Raw genomic sequence first — 21,365 nt, forward strand, 5'->3', positions numbered from 1 at the left:
ATCTTCATCAGAATGCACTCCCAGGAATCCAGTTCTACAATAAATGTTTGTTTTGTTCGATAATGTCCATCATTTATGTCCAAAAACCTCCTTGTTGTTTGTGCGTTTTGTCCAGTAATCCGAATGCAGAAGGCGCGTGCACTAATTCCAGGACGAAGTGTCTAAAAAAAGTACAATAAAAGTTAGTAGAAACATGCCAAACGATGTTTAAAATCAATCCTCCGGTTGTTTTTGTCATAAATAATATTTCAATCGGACAAAAGCTTCGTCAATAGGAAAGGAGAAACAAGAAAGGCGCGTTCACGATCAGGGCACATGGCTGATGAATGGAAATTTCCACTGGTCACTGATTGAAAGTGGTGTATCGCCCTCATTTTTCAGAGTTAAAGCCTGAAACAATGCCTAAAGACTGGTCACATGTAGAGGAAGGCACAGAGCTCGTGAACTGGGTCCTAAATCTTTGTATGGTGGATAGGCCTTCAATGGTAACAGCCTTTCAAAGTAATAGTACTTCCTGGTTGGATTTTCCTCGGGTTTTCGCCTGTCATATCGGTTCTGCTTTACTCAGACATTATTTTAACAGTTTTGGAAACTTTAGAGTGTTTTCTATCCAAATCCACTAATTATATGCATATCCTATCATCTGGGACTGAGTAGCAGACAGTTTAATTAGGGCACGCTTTTCATCCAAAATTCAGAATGCTGCTCCCTACCCTAGTGAAGTTAACTGACTTGCCTAGTTAAATAAAAAATACATTTGGCCGGAGGTTAGGAAGTGCAGCTCAGTTTCCACCACATTTTGTGGGCAGTGTGCACATAGCCAGTCTTCTTGAGAGCCAGGTCTGCCTTCGGCGGCATTTCTCAATAGCAAGGCTATGCTCACTGAGTCTGTACATTGTCAAATATTTCCTTAATTTTGAGTCAGTCACAGTGGTCAGGTGTTCTGTCACTGTGTACTTTGTTTAGGGCCAAATAGCATTCTAGTTTGCGCAGTTTTTTTGTTAATTACTTGGCACATTAAAAAAAATATATATTTTCCCAAGGTTTTCCTCATGATTTGGTTTCTCCATGTAGAGTCTCAATTTGGTGTTTGTCCCATTTTGTGAAATCTTGGTTGGTGAGGGGACCCCCGACCTCACAACCATAAGGAGCAATGGATTCTATAACTGATTCAAGTATTTTTAGCCAGATCCTTATTGGTATGTCAAATTTTAATTTCCTTTTGATGGCATAGAAGGCCCTTCTTGCCTTGTCTCTCAGATCGTTCACAGGTTTTTGGAAGTTACCTGTGGCACTGATGTTTAGGCTGAGGTATGTATCGTTTTTTGTGTGCTCTAGGACAAGGGTGTCAGGTGGAATTTGTATTCGTGGTCCTGGCAACTGGACGTTTTTTGGAACACCATTATTTTTTGTCTTACTGAGATTTACTGTCGGGGCCCAGGTCTGACAGAATCTGTGCAGAATATCTAGGTGCTGCTGTAGGCCCTCCTTGGTTGGTGACAGAAGCACCAGATCATCAGTAGACATTTGACTTCAGATTCTAGTACGGTGAGGCCGGGTGCTGCAGGCTGTTCTCTTGTCCTCGCCAATCGATTCATGTATATGTTGAAGAGGGTGGGGATTAAGCTGCATCCCTGTCTCACCCCCTGGCCCTGTGGGAAGGAATGTGTGTGTTTTTCCCCCAACACTAAGATTTGTATTTGATCATATGTTTTTGCTATTTTTATAGAGCCAAAAATATCGGAGGTGGTTTATCCTTCTCTGTTTTGGATAGATAACTCTTCGTGTTGTGTGTTTCAAGTTTTCCTGTTTTCCTATTAGTGGTTTGATTCTATGGATTCTTCAATTACGCTTCTGATGTGCTGTTCCTTTTTCCGTAGTGTGTCTGTATTGTTTTAGTGATTCACTATAGTGAAGGCGTAGGCTCAGGGTCTCTGTTTTTGGTTGGATAGGTTTCTCAGTTTTGTTCCTAGGTTTTTGAAGTCTTCATCAAACCATTTGCCATTGTTGTTCATTTAGGTTGTCTGCTTGAGATTTTTAGATTTGACAGGCAAGCTGAGTGGTCAAATATACTGTTTAGGTTTTCTACTGCCAAGTTTCACAGTGAAACATTTTGTCCAGGAAGTTGTCTAGAAGGGATTGCGTTTGTTGCCTAATTGTTTTTTGGTACATTTCCACACTACTTTCCTTCCATCTAGTAACATTTATTAATATTATTACGGACCTTTTGAGATCAGTGATAAAGTAGTCTACAGTACTACTGCCAAGAGATGAGCTATAGGTGTACCTACCATAGGAGTCCTCTCGATGCCTACCATTGACTATGTACATGCTCATCATCCGACAGAGCAACAGGAGTTGTGACCCATTTTTGTTGTTTGTTTTGCTATAGTTGTGTCTAGGGGAGCATATGGGGGAGGGAATGCTGTCAACTCCAGGTAGGTGTTTGTCCCCCTGTGTGCTGAGGGTGTCAGGTTCTTGTCCAGTTCTGGCATTTAGGCTGGCACAGACTAGTACATGTCCTTGGGCCTGGAAATTGTTGATCTCCCCCTCTAGGATGGAGAAGCTGTCATTGTTAAAGTATGGGGATTCTATTGGGGGGATATAGGTAATTTTCCGGAGATAATTTCATTATTAATTTCTAGCCAGATGTAAAATGTTACGGTTTTGACTAATTTAATAGTGGGTTAAGTCTGCTCTATACCAAATTAGCATACCCCCTGAGTTTCTTCCCTGTTTCACACCTGGTATTACTAGCTGTTTGGGGTTTTAGGCTGGGTGTCTGTACAGCACTTCGAGATATTAGCTGATGTACGAAGGGCTATATAAAATAAAATTGATTGATTGATTGATTGATTGGTAGTTTGGTGGATGGGACTACAAGCTCTATGTAACCTAGAGGGAAACCAGTGGGTCCATCTCCTTTATACCTTGTTTCTTGTAGGATGACACGGTCTGATTTCCAATTTCTTTGAAGTCTGTGTATATATATATATATATATATATATATATATATATATATATATATATATAAAAATAAGGTGAACTATGGCATTTTTACTTGGGAGCACCAGTGCTTAGATAATACATTGAATAGCACATGGTTACATCTGTATCATTGTTTCAAGTCAGGTGTGCTCAGGCTGTTGTTACATTTGTATCATTTGAGGGGAGCAAGTCATGAGTAATTTGTATAATATTACTTTGCCTGTGACAACCATTACCACAGGCATGTCTGACTAGGCTATGCTGTTCCACAAAATAAATTTACAAAGCAGAAAACCGCTCATCTCCAAACTATTCAAAACTAAAGACTTATTTTACCGGCGCAAACTTTTTTACATTTCCAGCACAGATTCGCAGGACACTCTTAAAGATGTACACACAAATTAACTATCATGAAGTGCCGATAAATCCCATTTTAATCTTTAAAAAATATATTTTTTTGATCCCATTAAGGTGTGCCACGGTTCAAAAAAGGTTGGAAACTACTGGTTTATACAACCACTTGAAAAATGGAACCCATTGTGAAACTGAAAGCAAATGGATAATAACCCTCCTTGGCCTTTTGTTCTTCTAGCAGAATTCCTCTTTGATATTAGGACTGGGTGATAAAGACAAAATATCATATTTTTCTCATATTTGACTTTGTTTTCTGTTATACATACGACTGATGAGTAGTGCATGACCCTAGAATGGTGGCAACATGAATTCTAAGTGATTTTAATATGGTTCTCTATTCGGATGGTTTTGTTCTCATCCAAACTACGTAGAAACTGACAGTGACGTTGTCCAACTTGTTGAACTTTTGATTTATTGAGCACTGTATAAAAATACCTTCATAGATGGTACGTGGATACATACCGGTATTCACAATATATTGCCCAGCACTATTTGCAATTGCGCCTAAATTTCCCTTTCTCTGTTGGTTCTGTTTAGGTGATATCGCCCAGCTGCAATGATGACCTGACAGTCAAGAAAGACCAATGTTTAGTGAGATCATTTGCAGACTCCAAATTGTAAGCATTGTTCATCCTACTCTTGTGTCATAGAGTTAAGGACATTCTGGTTAGTTTACAGACATCGTCTTGTTTGATATTTGCCCCGTCATACATTTTCTAGCCAAGGGCAATGTAAATATGCATGTCTTTTTGCTATTGTAGTATTCTCAGAATTGGTAACATTGTAGCTGAATGCACGTGCATTTAGATGTTGTTGTTTTTTTAGTCGAACTGTGGCAAGAAAGGAGATCCATGAAATGAACATGGACAGCATCTCTAAAGCTGAGTTCTCGTCGAGGAACGGTAAGGATGGCTCATCTAGGGAGCTCAACACTCAATTCCAGTTAGTTCAAGAACTGAATGGGCATTCCTATGGAGAAATGTCTTGTCCAAGTCAACTGAATTGACATAAAATTGACCTGTAACTCTTGACTTCCTCTGGCTATTCCCAGGGTTGGACGAGGCAGTGCATTTCCTCAAAACCAAGGTGGTCCCTGACAGTTGGAAGATGGACATGAGCGAGATCTTAGAATCCTCCAGCAGTGACGAGGAGGACAAGGAAGGAAAAGATAGTGAGGAGGAGGAGGAGAAGGAGGATGACGAGGTAAGAACACGGTTCTGTTTTCTACAAGTAAACCATTTTCCTTTGAGGTGCTGACCAGTACCTTGCCACATTCAGAAATTAGAATTTTCTATCGGTTTTGACAAAGCTTTAGTTCAACTGTTTGACTGTATACTGAAGTGTAATGTTCTAACATTGGCCATCATAACCTGCTTGTGACGTTTGGGCTTGGAGATTATAATAGGTACTACTTCATGGAGAGAAAAAAAAGGAAGTTCTTATCTTATTTTGCGGGGATAAGGTTCAAAACGAGATCCATCTCATTGAGTAGTGTAAACCCAGCTGTTGTATTGCACACTGTAGTGACCTCACCTACCTGGTCTGTCAATGAAGTTGGCTTGCACCATGCCTTCATTGCATTCCCACCATGACATCTTGTGGCTACTGAATCACCTTGATTGAGCCAGACTCCCGATAGACCCTGGATACATCCCAAATTMCACCATATTCCCTTTTAGTGTAACTAATTTTGACCAGGGCCCATAGTGAATAGGGTCCCATCTGGGATACACTCCTAGTGTGTGGGATAGCCCCTGCCTCAGGAACAACAATGGTTCATTCTTCCTGCTCCCAGAGTTCTGGACAAATGACCATTTGTATGGTTTCCTACACTGTTCCCATAGCAACCAGCAGCMACTTCCTATCGTTTAGAGAGGGCCTGTGGGAATTGGCTGAGGTCCAGTGGAGGCGTGCCAGCCAGGCTGTCTTATTCGTGGGAAGGCCCTTTTAATCCTCAAGGTTTCTTTCTACCTCGGCTGGTTTTGACAAATGCTTTGCTTCTCATGAGTGAAATAGGTTCACGTCACTGTGTATTTACTTGTCTGGGGCAGTTTGTCGATCATGGTATAGATTACACAGTACAAGCTACATTGACTACAATGGCATGGACATAGTTGATTTTTCTTTCTAGTTCGTCCATTTGACTTCAGTGTACTGTGACAGTGTCTGTTCGCTAGTAATAATGTACATAGGGAGCCATATCTATGGCCCCGGTTACTGTGAATAGGTTACACACCAACACTAGGGCTGTCCCCAACTAAAAAAATATTAAATAAACATCTTGATCAACTAAGAGTTGTCTTTAGACTAATCAATTGGTAGAAAATGTAAAACGTGTATTTTTCCATATATAAACACATCCTACGTGTTTTAATCAAATCAAATTTAGTCTGATGCTTTAAGCGTGCTGTTTGATGAAATAATTAAGACACACAAATTCTAGAGTCCGACTGCAATTGATTTGATTGTGTCGGGCCAAGCTAAGACTTGCCGTGCTGTTTTAAAAAATAAATAATGGCAATTGTCTGTGTGAACGTTTACTGATTGCTCAGGAGGTAAAGGGTAAGTGGGATGTGTGCAATAAATTTGACTTAGTTGTGAAAAATACTGGATATCAAGAAAAAGGTAAGGAGTATTATGTATGCCAAACAGTTATTTATTTATATATATATATTAATATTACCTTTATTTAACCAGGTAGACCAGTTGAGAACAAGTTTTTAATTTAAAACTGCGACCTGGCCAAGATAAAGCAAAGCAGTGCGACAAAACAACAGAGTTACACATAAACAAACATAGTCAATAACACAATAGAAAAATCTATGTACAGTGTGTGTGAAAATGTAGAAGAGTAGGGAGGTAAGGCAATAAATAGGCCATGGAGGTGAAATAATTACAATTTTAGCATTAACACTGGAGGGATAGATGTGCAGTTGATGATGTGCAAGTAGAGAATAGAGATACTGGTGTGCAAAAGAGCAAGAGGATAAGTAACAATATCGGGATGAGGTAGTCGGATGTGCTATTTACAGATTGGCTGGGTACTGGTACAGTGATTGGTAAGCTGCTCTGATAGCTAATGCTTAAAGTTAGAGAGGGAGATATAAGTCTCCAGCTTCAGTGACTTTTGCAATTCGTTCCAGTCATTGGTAGCAGAGAACTGGAAGGAAAGGCGGCCATAGGAAGTGTTGGCTTTGGGGATGACCAGTGCAATATACCTGCTGGAGTGCGTGCTATGGGTGGATGTTGCTATGGTGACCAATGAGCTGAGATAAGGCGGCGCTTTACCTAGCATAGACTTATAGATGACCTGGAGCCAGTGGGTTTGGCAATGAATATGTAGTGAGGGCCAGCCAACGAGAGCATACAAGGTCGCAGTGGTGGGTAGTATATGGGGCTTTGGTGACAAAACGGATGGCACTGATAGGCTGCATCCAATTTGCTGAGTAGAGTGTTGGAGGCTATTTTTTAAATGACATCGCCGAAGTCAAGGATCGGTAGGATAGTCAGTTTTACGAGGGTATGTTTGGCAGCATGAGTGAAGGATGCTTTGATGCGAAATAGGAAGCCGATTCTAGATCTAATTTTGGATTGGAGATGCTTAATGTGAGTCGAAGGAGAGTTTACAGTCTAACCAGACACCTAGGTATTTGTAGTTGTCCACATATTCTAGGTCAGAACCGTCCAGAGTAGTGATGCTAGTCGGGCGGGAGGGTGTGGGCAGCAATCGGTTGAAGAGCATGCACTAAGTTTTACTTGCATTTAAAAGCAGTTGGAGAACTCGGAATGAGTGTTCTATGGCATTGAAGCTCGTTTGGAGGTTTGTTAGCACAGTGTCCAAAGAAGGGCCGTTAGATTAGCATGTCATTTTCTGACCATTTGGAACTGTGTAAACACCACTAAATTATAAGCCTTTACAGGGTTGCACATTTTGGGTAATATTCAGAGGTGGAAACGTTCCGTGGAAATTAACGGGAATATATGGGAATTAACGGAAATACAGTTGAAGTCAGAAGTTTACATACACCTTAGCTAAATACATTTTAACTCAGTTTTACACAATTCCTGACATTTAACCCTAGTAAAAATTGTCTTAGGTCAGTTTGGATCACCACTTTGTTTTAAGAATGTGAAATGTCAGAATAATAGTAGAGAGAATGATTTATTTCAGCTTTTATTTCTTTCACATTCCCAGTCGGTCAGAAGTTTTCATACACTCAATTAGTATTTGGTAGCATTGCCTTTTAAATTGTTTCACTTGGGTCAAACGTTTCGGGTAGCCTTCCACAAGCTTCCCACAATAAGTTGGGTGAATTTTGGCCCATTCCTCCTGACAGAGCTGGTGTAACTGAGTCAGGTTTGTAGGCCTCCTTGTTTGCACACGCTTTTTCAGTTCTGCCCACACATTTTCTATAGGATTGAGGTCAGGGCTTTGTGATGGCCACTCCAATACCTTGACTTTGTTGCCCTTAAGCCATTTTGCCACAACTTTGGAAGTATGCTTGGGGTCATTGTCCATTTGCGACCAAGCTTTAACTTCCTGACTGATGTCTTGAGATGTTGCTTCAATATATCCACATCATTTTCCTCCCTCATGTTGCCATCTTTGTTGTGAAGTGGACCAGTCCCTCCTACAGCAAAGCACCCCGCCAACATGATGCTGCCACCCCCGTCCTTCACGGTTGCGGTGGTGTTCTTCGGCTTGCAAGCCTCCCCCTTTTTCCTCCAAACATAACGATGGTCATTATGGCCAAACAGTTGTATTTATTTTTTATCAGACCAGAGGACATTTCTCCAAAAAGTACGACCTTTGTCCCCATGTGCAGTTGCAAACCGTAGTATGGCTTTTTTATGGCGGTTTTGGAGCAGTGAGCCACTGGTTTTGGAGCAGTGGCTCAATTGGAGGTGTACCTGTGGATATATTTCAAGGTAGGTTTTGAAATACATCCACAGGTACACCTCCAATTGACTCAAATGTCAATTAGCCTATCAAAAGCTTCTAAAGTCATGACCATCATTTTCTGGAATTTTCCAAGCTGTTTAAATGCACAGTCAACTTAGTGTATGTAAACTTCTGACCCACTGGATTTGTGATACAGTGAAATCATCTGTCTGTAAACAATTGTTGTAAAAATTACTTGTCAGGCACAAAGTAGATGTCTTAACCGACTTGACAAAACTATAGTTTGTTAACAAGACATTTGTGGAGTTGTTGAAACACTTAGGTTGGAGTCATTAAAACAAGTTTATGTAAACTTCCGACTTCAACTGTATATGCAAATTAATATTAATACCATTTCAATGTAGATGTTTTTTGCATTGGATATATTTACCATATCATATGGAGACAAACATAAACCTTTTACCTTATCATAAGTAGACATAATTGCAAATGACAATCCTTCCAATAGAAAAAAATAAAATAATTTGTTACGAATTGAACTTGAATTAAATGAGTTGACTTCACATGGGATGATTTCCCTGACCTACACAAGAGAATATTGAATGATCCCCAATAATCCATCGCATCTCTCAAGTGTTTTCAACATACATCTGTAAAATGATAGTCTAGAAATGAAAGCTTTGGTTGTCTTCCCCTCAGGCTTCCATGTCTTCTCCCTGGACCTCCTCAATGTCCACCTCTTGAACATCAGACTCTGAGGCCTCAACTTCACTGTCACTTTCCAACCGTGTTGAGGATGGCTCAGTCCCTTCCACCAGGTGGCTGATGAGATATGTTGGCACGACTGCCATATTGCATCTCCATCCCCAAGCCCTTGCTTGGAAGTGTACTTCGCCAGACTGCCAAGAACCTTGCCCTCATCCAGGCCAAGGTGGCGAGACACGGTAGTGATGACACCATAGGCCTTGTTGATCCCTGCACCAGACAGGATGCTCTTGCCAGCATACTTGGGGTCCAACATGTACGCTGTGGCGTATGGGCTTCAGGCAGAAGTCCACGCTTTTTGATGTATTTCAGAACTGCAGTTTCCTCTGCTTGGAGCAACAGTGAAGTGGGCAGGGCAGTACGGATTTCTTCTCTAACGTCTGCAAGCGGAGTCTGAACATCAGACAGGATGGCATTGTCTCCCTCAATCTGTGCAATGGCTACTGATATAGGTTTCAGGCTGCTTACGACTCTCCCAAAATACATAATCTAGGAGGATCCTCTTGATGGGGCTGTCCATATCAGCAGACTGATGTGGCCATTTCTTGGAGAGACTCCTTCCCCTCTAGGAGACTGTCAAACATGATGACAACACCACCCCAACGGGTGTTGCTGGGCAGCTTCAATGTGATGCTCTTATTCTTCTCACTTCTCATGCTTGGTGAGGTAGATTGCTGCTATAACTTGATGACCCTTCACATACCTAACCATTTCCTTGGCTCTCTTGTAGAGTGTATCCATGATGTCCTTGAGGAGCAGATTCAATGCATGAGCAGCACAGCCAATGGGTGTGATGTGAGGGTAGGACTCCACTTTAGACCAAGCAGCCTTCATGTTTGCAGCATTGTCTGTCACCAGTGCAAATACCTTCTGTGGTCCAAGGTCATTGATGACTGCTTTCAACTCATCTGCAATGTAGAGACGGGTGTGTCTGTTGTCCCTTGTGTCTGTGCTCTTGTAGAATACTGGTTGAGGGGTGGAGATGATTTAGATAATTATTCCTTGCCCACGAACATGCGACCACCCTTCAGAGATGACTGCAATACAGTCTGCTTTCTCTATGATTTGTTTGACCTTCACTTGAACTCTGCGTCCAGCAAATGAGTAGATAAAACATGCCTGGTTGGAGGGGTGTATGCTGGGCAAAGAACATTCTGAAATCTCTTCCAATACACATTGCCTGTGAGCATCAGAGGTGAACTAGTTGCATACACAGCTCGAGCAAGACATTCATCAGCATTTCTCTGAATACGTTCCTCCATTTGAGTCAAAAAAACTTCTGATTCCAGGAGGACCATGAGCTGTTGCTATTGATAAGGTGTCAGATTCATCATTTTCACCTCGAATAGAAGTAGAGGGACTTTTGTCAGAGGTTGCTTGTTGTGAGCGCTGAGGGAACTTTATGCACTTGGCCAAACGATTTGGCATCTTTGTTGCGTACTTCACATGATTTTGCACAGTATTTGCAAATGTACACAGCTTTTCCTTCTTCATTGGCTGCAGTGAAATGTCTCCACACATCAGATAGTGCCTGTGGCATTTTCCTGTAAAGATTAGAATAAAATGAGTAATAAAAAAACCAAAAAACAATTCCATMTACAGAAATAGTTAAGTAATTATATTAAACAACTCCTTTGTAAGAAATGTTTTAAATTGAAACGTATGGAAACAGGTGAATTAACAATCCTCTGTTAGCAAGCTAAACCCACATCGGAAGCAAAAACTAACTAGCAGAAATTGTTAACAAGTTTGAAATGATTTACACACACTTTGCTGTAGGCTACTATTTATTAGTTAACAAAAAATAATGTATGTCATATAAAATATATTCACCTTACCCAGTACTGTAATCCAAACTTACCAGAAAGCATGTAGTCCTTAGCTCAGACAGTGTAGTAGTGTGGGCTCAATAGCGTCTCATTAGTGTGCAATATCTTGATGATCAGCTGCACATGTGACGGCAGAGTGCACTGCACATGTGACGGCAGAGTGCACTGCACATGTGACGGCAGAGTGCACTGCACATGTGACGGCAGAGTGCACTGCACATGTGACGGCAGAGTGCACTGCACATGTGACGGCAGAGTGCACTGCACATGTGACGGCAGAGTGCACTGCACATGTGACGGCAGAGTGCACTGCACATGTGACGGCAGAGTGCACTGTTCATGCAGAGGGTTGCAATTCCATTGAATTGGGGATAGTTTAACCAAAATATGCCACAAGACCTAGAATTGCCTTATGTGTATCACACAAAAAAGGTTCACTGTTATAAGCTAACATTGTTTATGAATTTAAGCAAAATTCCCCAAATATCCGGGCTTAACTTCCCATAGAAAATGTTTGGGGAAATTACGGAAATTTACCGGAAAGTTTCCAACCCTTTGCAACCCTAAGCCTTTATTATAGCAGGGACTAAGAACAGTCATATGTATTTGTGAATGCAATTGCAGAAATGAACAGTTTACGTAAACTATTGTTTAGGCCAATTATTCATGGGTTGCTTTGTTTTATTTTAGAACTAAAATGCTTGATTGCATTTCAAGTCATGGATTACTCTTACTGTGTGATGACATGAATGATAGAATGACTAATTGATACAGTAGCCTATAAGTACTGTAGGCTATTGAAATATAGGCCTAAGTTAGTTACGGTATTAATACTAAACAGGATGCAGTCTTAGGCCTACAGCTCAATGGTGGTTATACACTGCTGCTATACTAAGCCTACTAATGATAATGACATATTATTATAATGGTGATCATATTAATAATAGCAATAAGGAGATCAAGAAAAAGGAGGGTTATTATAAATAAAAACAATTCTGATAACTTAGTGTAAACACTAAATAAATGAAGTACCTTTTTTTGTTCTAACGAAAAAGTGTTAAGCCTTTAATACAGCATAGCAAAGATTTAAAAACAGATGACTTTGATTTGTTTATCCGACGTGTTTGCATGAGGCTTGGTGCTCATGGAATCAGTAAGCTATTAAACACTCAGGCAACAGAAGCAGGATCTGTTTTATTTCTGTAGATGTGCATTTGGAAATTATTCAGACACCTTGACTTTCCACATTTTGTTACATTACAACCTTATTCGAAAATTGATTGAATAGTTTTTTCTTCATCTATCTACACACACTACAGCATCATGACAAAGCCAAACACATGTTTTTAGAGATGTTTGCAAATGTTTTAAAAATTAAAAACTGAAATCACATTTTACATAAGTATTTAGACCCTTTACTCAGTACTTTAAAGCACCTTTTGGCAGCAATTACATCCTCTAGTCTTCTTGGGTATGATGCTACAAGCTTGGCACACCTGTATTTGGTGAGTTTCTCCCATTCGTCTCTGCAGATCCTCTATAGGTCTTTTCAGGTTGGATGGGGTGCGTCGCTTCACAGCTATTTTCAGGTCTCTCCAGAGATGTTAGTTCGGGTTCAAGTCTGACCTCTGGCTGGGCCACTCAAGGACATTCAGAGACTTGTCCCGAAGCCACTCCTGCATAGTCTTGGCTTTTTGCTTAGGGTCATTGTCCTGTTGGAAGGTTAGCCTTCGCCCCAGTCTGAGGTCCTGTGCGCTCTGGTGCAGGTTTTCATCAAGGATCTCTTTGTACTTTGCTATGTTCATCTTTGCCTCGATCCTCACTAGTCTTTCAGTCCCTGCTGATAAAAAAATGTCCCCACAGCATGATGCTGCCTCCACCATGCTTAACCTGGCACCATCCCTACGGTGTTCTCCAGGCGTGACGCTTGGTATTCAGTGTAAATAGTTTTTCAATCTTTGTTTCATCAGACCAGAGACTCTTGTTTCTCATGGTTCGAGTCCGTTAGGTACATTTTGGCAAACTCCAAGCGAGCTGTCATGTGCCTTTTTTACTGAGGCGTGGCTTCCATCTGGCCACTCTATCATAAAAGCCTGATTGGTGGAGTGCTGCGGAGATGGTTGTCCTTCTGGAAGGATTTTAGATCTCCACAAAGGAACTCTAGAGCTCTGTCAGTGACCATCGGATTCTTGGTCATCTCCCTGACCAAGACTCTTCTCCCTCGATTGCTCAGTTTGTCCGGGCGGCAAGCTCTAGGAAGACTCTTGGGGGTCCATAACTTCTTCCATTTAAGAATGATGAAGGCCACTGTGTTCTTGGACCTTCAATCCTGCATAAATGTTTTGCTACCCTTCACTGGATCTGTACCTCGACACATTCCTGTCTCGGCGCACTACGGACAATTCCTTCGACCTCGTGGCTTGGTTTTTGCTCTGTGTGTGTGTGCCTTTCCAAATCATGTCCAATCAATTGAATTTACCACAGGTGGACTCCAATCAAGTTGTAGAAACATCTCAAGGATGATCAATGGAAACAGGGTGCACCTGAGCTCAATACAAAGGGTCTTGAATGCTTATGTAAATAATAGCATTGCTAACTCTACAGGAATGTAGCTATGTCAGGACTGATGGGTTTTACTTGCATGCCTCCTTGTCTACTCACAGCTTTTCATTATGTCTTCCGTCTCTTTAAAAACTATTTATTTTATCAAATTAGTTGCATTTGTATTTAGGACTAAAATATGTTTGTCGAGACCTTGTCAGAATAACAGCACAGTCGCTGACAGGTAATGACTAACACAAGATATCGTCGGTTGATGCCTCATTTGCCTATTTTAACCAAGGTGTGTTGCGTTTACCTTCCCAGCAGCCTGAGGATGAGGCGGACCCAGAGGAGAGGGATCACTTCCTGCAGCAGCTGTATAAGTTCATGGAGGATCGAGGTGAGCCTTCAGCCCTGTCCCATTTATCTTCCTGTGTTTTCCCTGTCTGTCTCAAATAGCATCCTATTTCCTATATTGTGCCCTACTTTTGACCAGGGCCCATTGGTGATCTTTCATGACTTTTCCAGCGTACAACACTTTACTGCAAGCGCACATACACTACCTTGCCGGCTCTGGCTCTGAATGCCCCATCCATCCTTCATTTGATTTCACTGCAGTTTTTTTATCACACAATGCATCCTTATCAGTCATTCAACGACAACATATGAAATAAGAACGATGCTCCTGTGATTTGGAATGCCCTAGAATGTGCTACTTTTCCTCTCACTGCTCTTCTCCACATCTTCTCCTCAGGGACGCCAATTAACAAGCCTCCTGTGCTCGGCTACAAGGATCTGAACCTCTTCAAGCTCTTCAGGCTAGTCTACCAGCAGGGGGGCTGTGACAAAGTGAGTGCATCTCATCTATACAGCTAACACCCCCCCCTGCCTCTTTCATCCGAGTCCTCCTCACTGCAGTGGCAGGCAGGCAGACTGTCTGGTCTCGTCATCTAATGTGAACAGCCCGTTCTCTCAAGCTTTGTCTCTCCTCTGCCTCTGTAAGCAGAATTGCAGCATGTAGCTTTTTAGTGGACTATCAAGGTCATGGATGGGGCTGTCTGGCTGGTGTTCTGCATGTCAGCTGTTATGAGGGCATAGAAAACAATAGGCCTGATATGACTTAACAATTTGGACTGTTTCTCGATCAAGTGATGTTGGTAGCGTTTTGTCTCACTTACCTCCCTGTTTGTTTTGTTGAAGATATTCTTGATATAGCGTGGCCTACATGAATGATTATTCATATGTTACGTTAATGGTTGTTGTTTGCAGATTGAAAGTGGATCTGTGTGGAAACAAATCTACATGGACCTGGGCATTCCCATCCTAAATTCTGCTGCCTCCTACAATGTGAAGACTGCCTACAGAAAGTAGGTGCTGGTTCACTTCACTCAGACTGACAAGCACTCTTTACRAGACATGTCTTTCTTTTGAAGCTGTTGAGTCATTTGCGTTGATGTTGAGAAATGCACTCAACGACTTGGCATGATAAATTCAAACTGTGTTCTAGGACGGATTACTATAAGGCTATATAAATACATTTGATTGATGGATATTTGAGATTTTGCACCAAGATTATTTAGAAGTGTGTGGTGAGTGACATTTACTGTGTGTGTAGGTACCTGTATGGCTTTGAGGAGTACTGCCGCTCAGCCTGCATCGTGTTCAGGACCATCCACCACAACGAGGCTCGTCCAGCGTCCCAGTCCTCCCAGTCCCAGACAGAGCAGAAGGCTGCCCAGGTCCCTGAGGTGAAGGTGAAGGACAAAGACAAGGTTGGCAAGTGCCCAACACCACCCGCCCAGAATGAGTCTGCTGCAGCCACAGAGGACAAGCCTGCCCAGGAGGAGGCTGAGTCGGGGAGTGAGAGCGACAAAGAGAGCCACAAAGATATCGCCTCTCCCAGGGTTAGGAGTTCTCAAAAGCAACTTTTGTCCTTTGTGGTGATTTACTTTTTTCAAACTCTTAGATTTCCTCCCAATTCGCCTTCTCAAAATTAATTGAACTGGGGTTCTTCCCCTCTGATCTTTTCATCCAATGCGTTTTGAGGAAGATGCAAGGAGAAAGTGTGAAAGCGCTGTACTATAGTTCCTTTTTTTTTTTTTGAGTTCCAGACACTAATCTCTTCTCTATCCTTTCCCTCAGGGGAGGAGACGGTGCACTGTGACCCCGGTCAAAGCTGAGGTGAAGGAGCCTGTCAAGCTGGAGAAGATCAATGAGCAGGAGCCGAGTGGTCTGGGTGTGAGTGAGACCAACGGAGAGGAGACGGGTGGTCAAAAAGAGAGCAGCAGCTCAGACGGAGGGGACACCCAGGGGAATGGATGCAGCCGACGTCTGGAGGAGTCCGATAAAGAGTCTGAGGACGAAGGGGAAGATGAGGATGAGGACAGCGAGAGGAGAGTTGGAGAAGGGTACAGTTAAATGTTAATGAAACATATAACAGTGTAATATTAAAAACTTCTTAGGGATAGCGGGACACCAGTTGACAACATCTGGTGAAATTGGAGGGCGAGCAATTCAAATAAATAATATTAAACATTAATGAACATATTAATGAAAGTATCTTATATCAAAGTATCTTATATCATTTAAAAGCTTACATTCTTGGTAATCTAACTGCATTGTCCGATTTACAATAGGCTTTACAGCGAAAGCATACCATGCAATTATCTGAGGATGGCGCCCCACATCAACATATCTTTCAACCAGCACAGGCTTCACAAAATCACCAATAGCGATTTAAATAAATCACTTACTTTTGAAGATCTTCCTCTGTTTGCAATCCCAAGGGTCCCAGCTACAACATGAATGGTCGTTTTGTTAGATAAAATCCTTCTTTATATCCCAAAAAGTCAGTTTAGTTGGCACCATCGATTTCAGTAATCCACTCGTTCAACATGCAGACAAAGGAGTCGAAAAAGCTACCGCTAAACTTTGTCCAAACAAGTCAAACGACGTTTCTATTTAATCATCAGGTACCCTAAAATGTAAATAAACTATAATATTTCTTATGGAAAGTCGTACGTTCAACAGGAAAGTAAAATTAGTAAGCGCGCGCCCTCTTCCTCGCGTGCCGAAAGACTGATATTGTTCCGGTGCTCTCTTCACCAAAACTCCAAATTCTTGCTCGTTTTTCAATTAACAAGCCTGAAACCTTGAATAAAGATTGTTGACATCTAGTGGAAGCCATAGGAATTGAAATCTGGGAGCCGGAATTACATAGGATCCATAGCTTTCCATTGTAATTTTCGCCTGCCATATCAATTCTGTTCTAGTCTCAGACATTATTTTTTATATTTTTAGAAAACAGCTCTTTTTTTTTTGCTGTAGCGTGCAGAGCTCACTGTATTCACTAAGAAGCAAACTGACCGAAACGGTGAGAGAAGACCTTACTCAATAAGAAACTCACATTTTTTTGCTACGGTGTGAACTAATGAATGAGTCCCATTTCTATCATGTGAAATTGGGGTAGTGCCAGTAGTACTGGCTGAAAGCTTCTTCACTGAGTTTGAGAGCCTCGTTGTGATGGCTCTACAGGGAGCCCAAAGGTCTTTTGTGACGTTACTGCAGGATGTTTTGTTTGATCACAGAAAAGGAGTCTAGAGAACCTTTGAGTAGCCTGGCCTACCAGGGTAAAGCAATGTGTTCTGCCCAGAGTTTTGGTGAAAATTTGCGTTTGCGTCATTATGAACAGAGTTCTGTCAAGCTGTCAGCTGCTCCAACTACAGTGCCTTCAGAAAGTATTCACACCCCTTGACATTTTCCACATTTTGTTGTGTTACAGCCATCATTTAAAAAAGGATTCATTGTAGATTTTGTTTTGTCACAATACTCCATAATGTCAAAGTGGAATTATGCCTTTAAATGTTTTTTTTCTTTTTTATTCTAATTACACAAAATTAAAAGCTGAAATGTATTAAACCCCTTTGTTATGGCAAGCCTCAAGAAGTTCGGGAGTAAAAATGTGCTTAAGTCAATAAGTTGCATGGACATAAGTTACATGGCCTCGGAGCACAATAATAGTTTTTAACATGATTTTTGAATGACTACCTCACCTCTGTACCCCACACACGCAATTATCTGTACGGTCCCTCAGTCGAGCAGTGAATTTCAAACACAGATTCAACCACAAAAACCAGGGAGGTTTTCCCAATGCCTCGAGAAGGGCACCTATTGGTACATGGGTATTTAAAAAAAAGCAGACATTGAATATCCCTTTGAGCATGGGGAAGTTATTAATTACACTTTTGCATGTTGTATCAATACACCCAGTCCCAACAAAGATACAGGTGTCCTTCCTAAGTCAATTTCCAGAGAGAAATTAAACCGCTCAGGGATTTCACCATGAGTCCAACGGGGACTTTAAAACAGTTACAGAGTTTAATGGCTGTGATAGGAGAGAACTGTATATCTCACTGGTCATCCCCAAAGCCAACACCTCCTTTGGCCGCCTTTCCTTCTAGTTCTCTGCTGCCAGTGACTGGAACGACTTGCAAAAATCACTGAAGCTAGAGACTTACATTTCCCTCACTAACTTTAAACATCAGCWATCTGAGCAGCTAACCGATCACTGCAGCTGTACATAGTCCATCTGTAAATAACCCACCCAATTAACCTACCTCATCTCCATATTGTTTTTATTTACTTTGCTGCTCTTTTGCACACCAGTATCACTACTTACACACAATCATCTGCTCATCATCATCTGCTCATCTATCACTCCAGTGTTAATCTGCTAAATTGTAATTACTTTGTGACTATGGCCTATTTATTGCCTTAGCTCCTGATGCCATTTGCACACACTGTATATAGACTTCCTTTTTTCCCCCTATTGTGTTATTGACAGTACGCTTGTTTTAGTCCATGTGTAACTCTTTCTGTCACACTGCTTTGCTTTATCTTGGCCAGGTCGCAGTTGTAAATGAGAATTTGTTCTCAACTAACCTACCTGGTTAAATAAAGGTAAAATTAAAACTGAGGATGGATCAACAACATTGTAGGTACTTTGGTACCACAATACTAACTTAATTGACAGGTAAAAGCAGGAAGCCTGTACAGAGTGCAGATGTTCCAAAACATGCATCCTGTTTACAATAAGTAATACTGCAAACCAATTCACTTTTTGTCCTGAATACAAAGTGTTATGTTTGCTGCAAATCTAATACAACACATTACTGAGTACCACTCTCCATATTTTCAAGCAGAGTGTTGGCTGCATCATGTTATTTGGTATGCTTGAAAAATTGTTAACAACTGGGGAGATTTTCAGGATAAAAAATAAACCGTATGGCTCTAAGCACAGGTCAAATCCTAGAGGAAAACCTGGTTCAGTCAGCTTTCTACTAGACACTGGTAGATAAATTCCCCTTTCAGTAGAACAATAACCTAAAACACAAGGTCAAATCTACACTAGAGCAGCTTACCAAGAAGACCGTGAATGTTCCAGAGTGGCCAAGGAACAGTTTTGATTTAAATCTACTTAAAATCTATGGCAAGATCTGAAAAATGGTTGTCTAGCAAAGATCAACAACCAATTTGAGAGAGCTTGATGCATTTTGAAAAGAAAAATGGGCAAATGTTGCACAATCCAGGTGTGGAAAGCGCTTAGACTTACCCAGACACTCACAGCTGTGCTTTTACTAAAGAATGACTCGGGTGTGAATACTTCTGTAAATTAGATATTTAATTTTCAATAAATTTGCAAACATTTAAAAAACAATCTTTTCACTTTTATGGGGTATTGTGTGTAGATGGGTGATTTAAATACATTTAATACATGTTGGATTCAGGCTGTAACACTGTGGAATAAGTCAAGGGGTATGAATATTTTCTGAAGCTTTGAACCAGTGTTAATGGTGATAGTAACCTGCTTTTGGAGGCTAGCTACCAATGGCTTCTTTTTTTCTTTTTTTTTTTACACGATTTACACAATCACCTTTTTGATTCAAGTCATGATTAGGGATATTTTAGGCAAGGGTGAGCAGCTAAACATAAGCAGCTAGCTTTATTTTTGGGAATGGGCACCATAAGTAAGCATGGGTTGGGTTACTAAAAGATTTAAAAGGCTATTTGGGACAACTTTCTGTTGCCTGGCTACCCATCCACATTGCTCAGGGCCAAACGCCTGGCCCACTAATGTTCTTTCTCTAGTGAGTCTGGGGAGTGTTCAGCAGGACGGAACATTTTAGATCAAACATGCCTCTGACATGTAGAATAAGGAATCACATTGGCTCTATTCATGGCATTTCTATATGCAACATTCAAATGTTGGTCAACTGAACAAGGCCCTGGATTCTCCTCCCTCCCTGACGTCTTCTGGAATTCGAACACGTTCTGACCGTTTTGATTGGTCCTAGAAACTGATCGGTTTGGCCAGAGCCGGCCTACAAAATGACGTCGTCAACGTTGATACTCTGATTGGTTAATCGCTGTTGAATTTGTTTTGTTCGTCACTCATTTTGACGTCACACAAACAAATTCTAGGATGTCAGTTTCAGACAATGAACAGACAGTGATCGTCGATAGAGCAGCGGAACTAAATTCAGGATCATGAGTCGTCAGGCAAAGCTTTTCTGTGCATAGGTTTTTCCTTTGGCCCTGTTTTGACCTGTGTCTCTACAGGGCTGAGGATGAGGACTCAGAAGACTCTGTGACAGGGACTAAGGTGAAGGTAAAGTACGGCCGAGGGAAGACCCAGAAGATATACGAGGCAAACATCAAGAAAACTGAGAACGATGATGCCGGAGATGTCCTCTACCTGGTACACTACTACGGCTGGAATGTCAGGTAACCCATGGACACATACTTCCGTTCTCACCCACCTGAAAGAGATGATGGGGATTTGTGTTTTTATGATTTGTTGTCTTGATCATGGCAGTATTTTCGGTATTAGTTTTCCACCTTTCTCTATATGTCTCTGTTTTTGAAGTTAATTTGACATTCAATGTCATGCAAGGATTTTTCTGCCATAGCAACCCTTGGGCAGGCTGCTTAAGCATTTTTTCGGGACGCTTAAATCTTTTAAATCTAGCTATAATGTTTATGGGTTAATTTCACCTCTATAGGTATGAGTGAGTCGTCTAGCTATAATGTTTATGGTTTAATTTCCCCTCTCTAGGTATGATGAGTGGGTCAAAGCAGATCGGATCATCTGGCCTGTCGACAAGGGCGGAACAAAAAATAAACAGAAAAAGAAAGTCATGAACAAAGAGGATGGAGAGAAGGACAAGCAGGGGAAGCTGGGTGGGTTGAGAGGCCGCCCTCTTCTCAGAACCACTCCCCCCAGTGCCAACCGCAGCGTCTCCAAGACCCCCAGCCGTGAGGGGCGCTCCAGCAGCAAGAGCAAATCTGACACATCACCCCTGCCCAATGGAGAGGGTACGAGACATGATACCTGTACCTAAATCAGCATGTAACGTGACTCCACGGGTGCATCCCGATAGTGGACCTTGGCTTTCTTTTCTCCTCACCTTAATCTGCACCTATTATCAATCCTATGGAGCGAGTGAACCTGTGGGGCTTGTTCAGCAGGGTGAAATGTTATATAATGTTCAGACCAAAACGTAGAACAGATATGGTCGTCTGTCATGACAACTTTATTCATTAAATTTGTCTGTGAACAGGTACCCCTCGCCGACGCACAAGAAGAACCTCTGGGATGTATGACTCGGACAGGGATGCCAACTCCAATGGTAGGTACATACCTCTAAATGCAGAGGCAGTATAGTGTAGTCACTACTTTAATTATGAGAACTATGATAGTTGACGATTAGAGGGTGTTTCTGGCCAAGTGAGGTGGGTTTTACCAGACACCAATTAAACCTAGTCCTGGACTAAAGTAGCCCTTTCAGTGGATATTCTGCATTGGGCTTGATTTTGAGTCCAGGACTACACCTAATCTGTGTCTGGGGAAACTGCGCCTTGGTGTT

At 41.6% G+C, this 21,365-nt stretch overlaps 1 protein-coding gene across 4 annotated transcripts in view; it reads left to right on the plus strand.

Moving 5' to 3' along the window:
• Positions 1–21,365, plus strand: part of LOC111963468 (AT-rich interactive domain-containing protein 4A) — a 49,734-nt gene that overhangs the window by 18,766 nt on the left and 9,603 nt on the right. For 2 of the 4 annotated variants that reach the window (XM_023986926.2, XM_023986923.2), the window contains exons 9-19: positions 3,940–4,019; positions 4,228–4,304; positions 4,454–4,605; positions 13,765–13,840; positions 14,195–14,289; positions 14,710–14,807; positions 15,056–15,380; positions 15,583–15,848; positions 20,059–20,223; positions 20,555–20,814; positions 21,060–21,128. In XM_023986926.2, coding sequence (XP_023842694.1) covers positions 3,940–4,019; positions 4,228–4,304; positions 4,454–4,605; positions 13,765–13,840; positions 14,195–14,289; positions 14,710–14,807; positions 15,056–15,380; positions 15,583–15,848; positions 20,059–20,223; positions 20,555–20,814; positions 21,060–21,128 — 1,663 coding nt within the window. The remainder of the gene's footprint in view (positions 1–3,939; positions 4,020–4,227; positions 4,305–4,453; positions 4,606–13,764; positions 13,841–14,194; positions 14,290–14,709; positions 14,808–15,055; positions 15,381–15,582; positions 15,849–20,058; positions 20,224–20,554; positions 20,815–21,059; positions 21,129–21,365) is intronic. The other 2 variants (XM_023986924.2, XM_023986927.2) reach the window with 2 other exon arrangements.

The sequence above is a fragment of the Salvelinus sp. IW2-2015 genome, linkage group LG4q.2, assembly GCF_002910315.2.
Source record: "Salvelinus sp. IW2-2015 linkage group LG4q.2, ASM291031v2, whole genome shotgun sequence".
NCBI lineage: Eukaryota > Metazoa > Chordata > Actinopteri > Salmoniformes > Salmonidae > Salvelinus > Salvelinus sp. IW2-2015.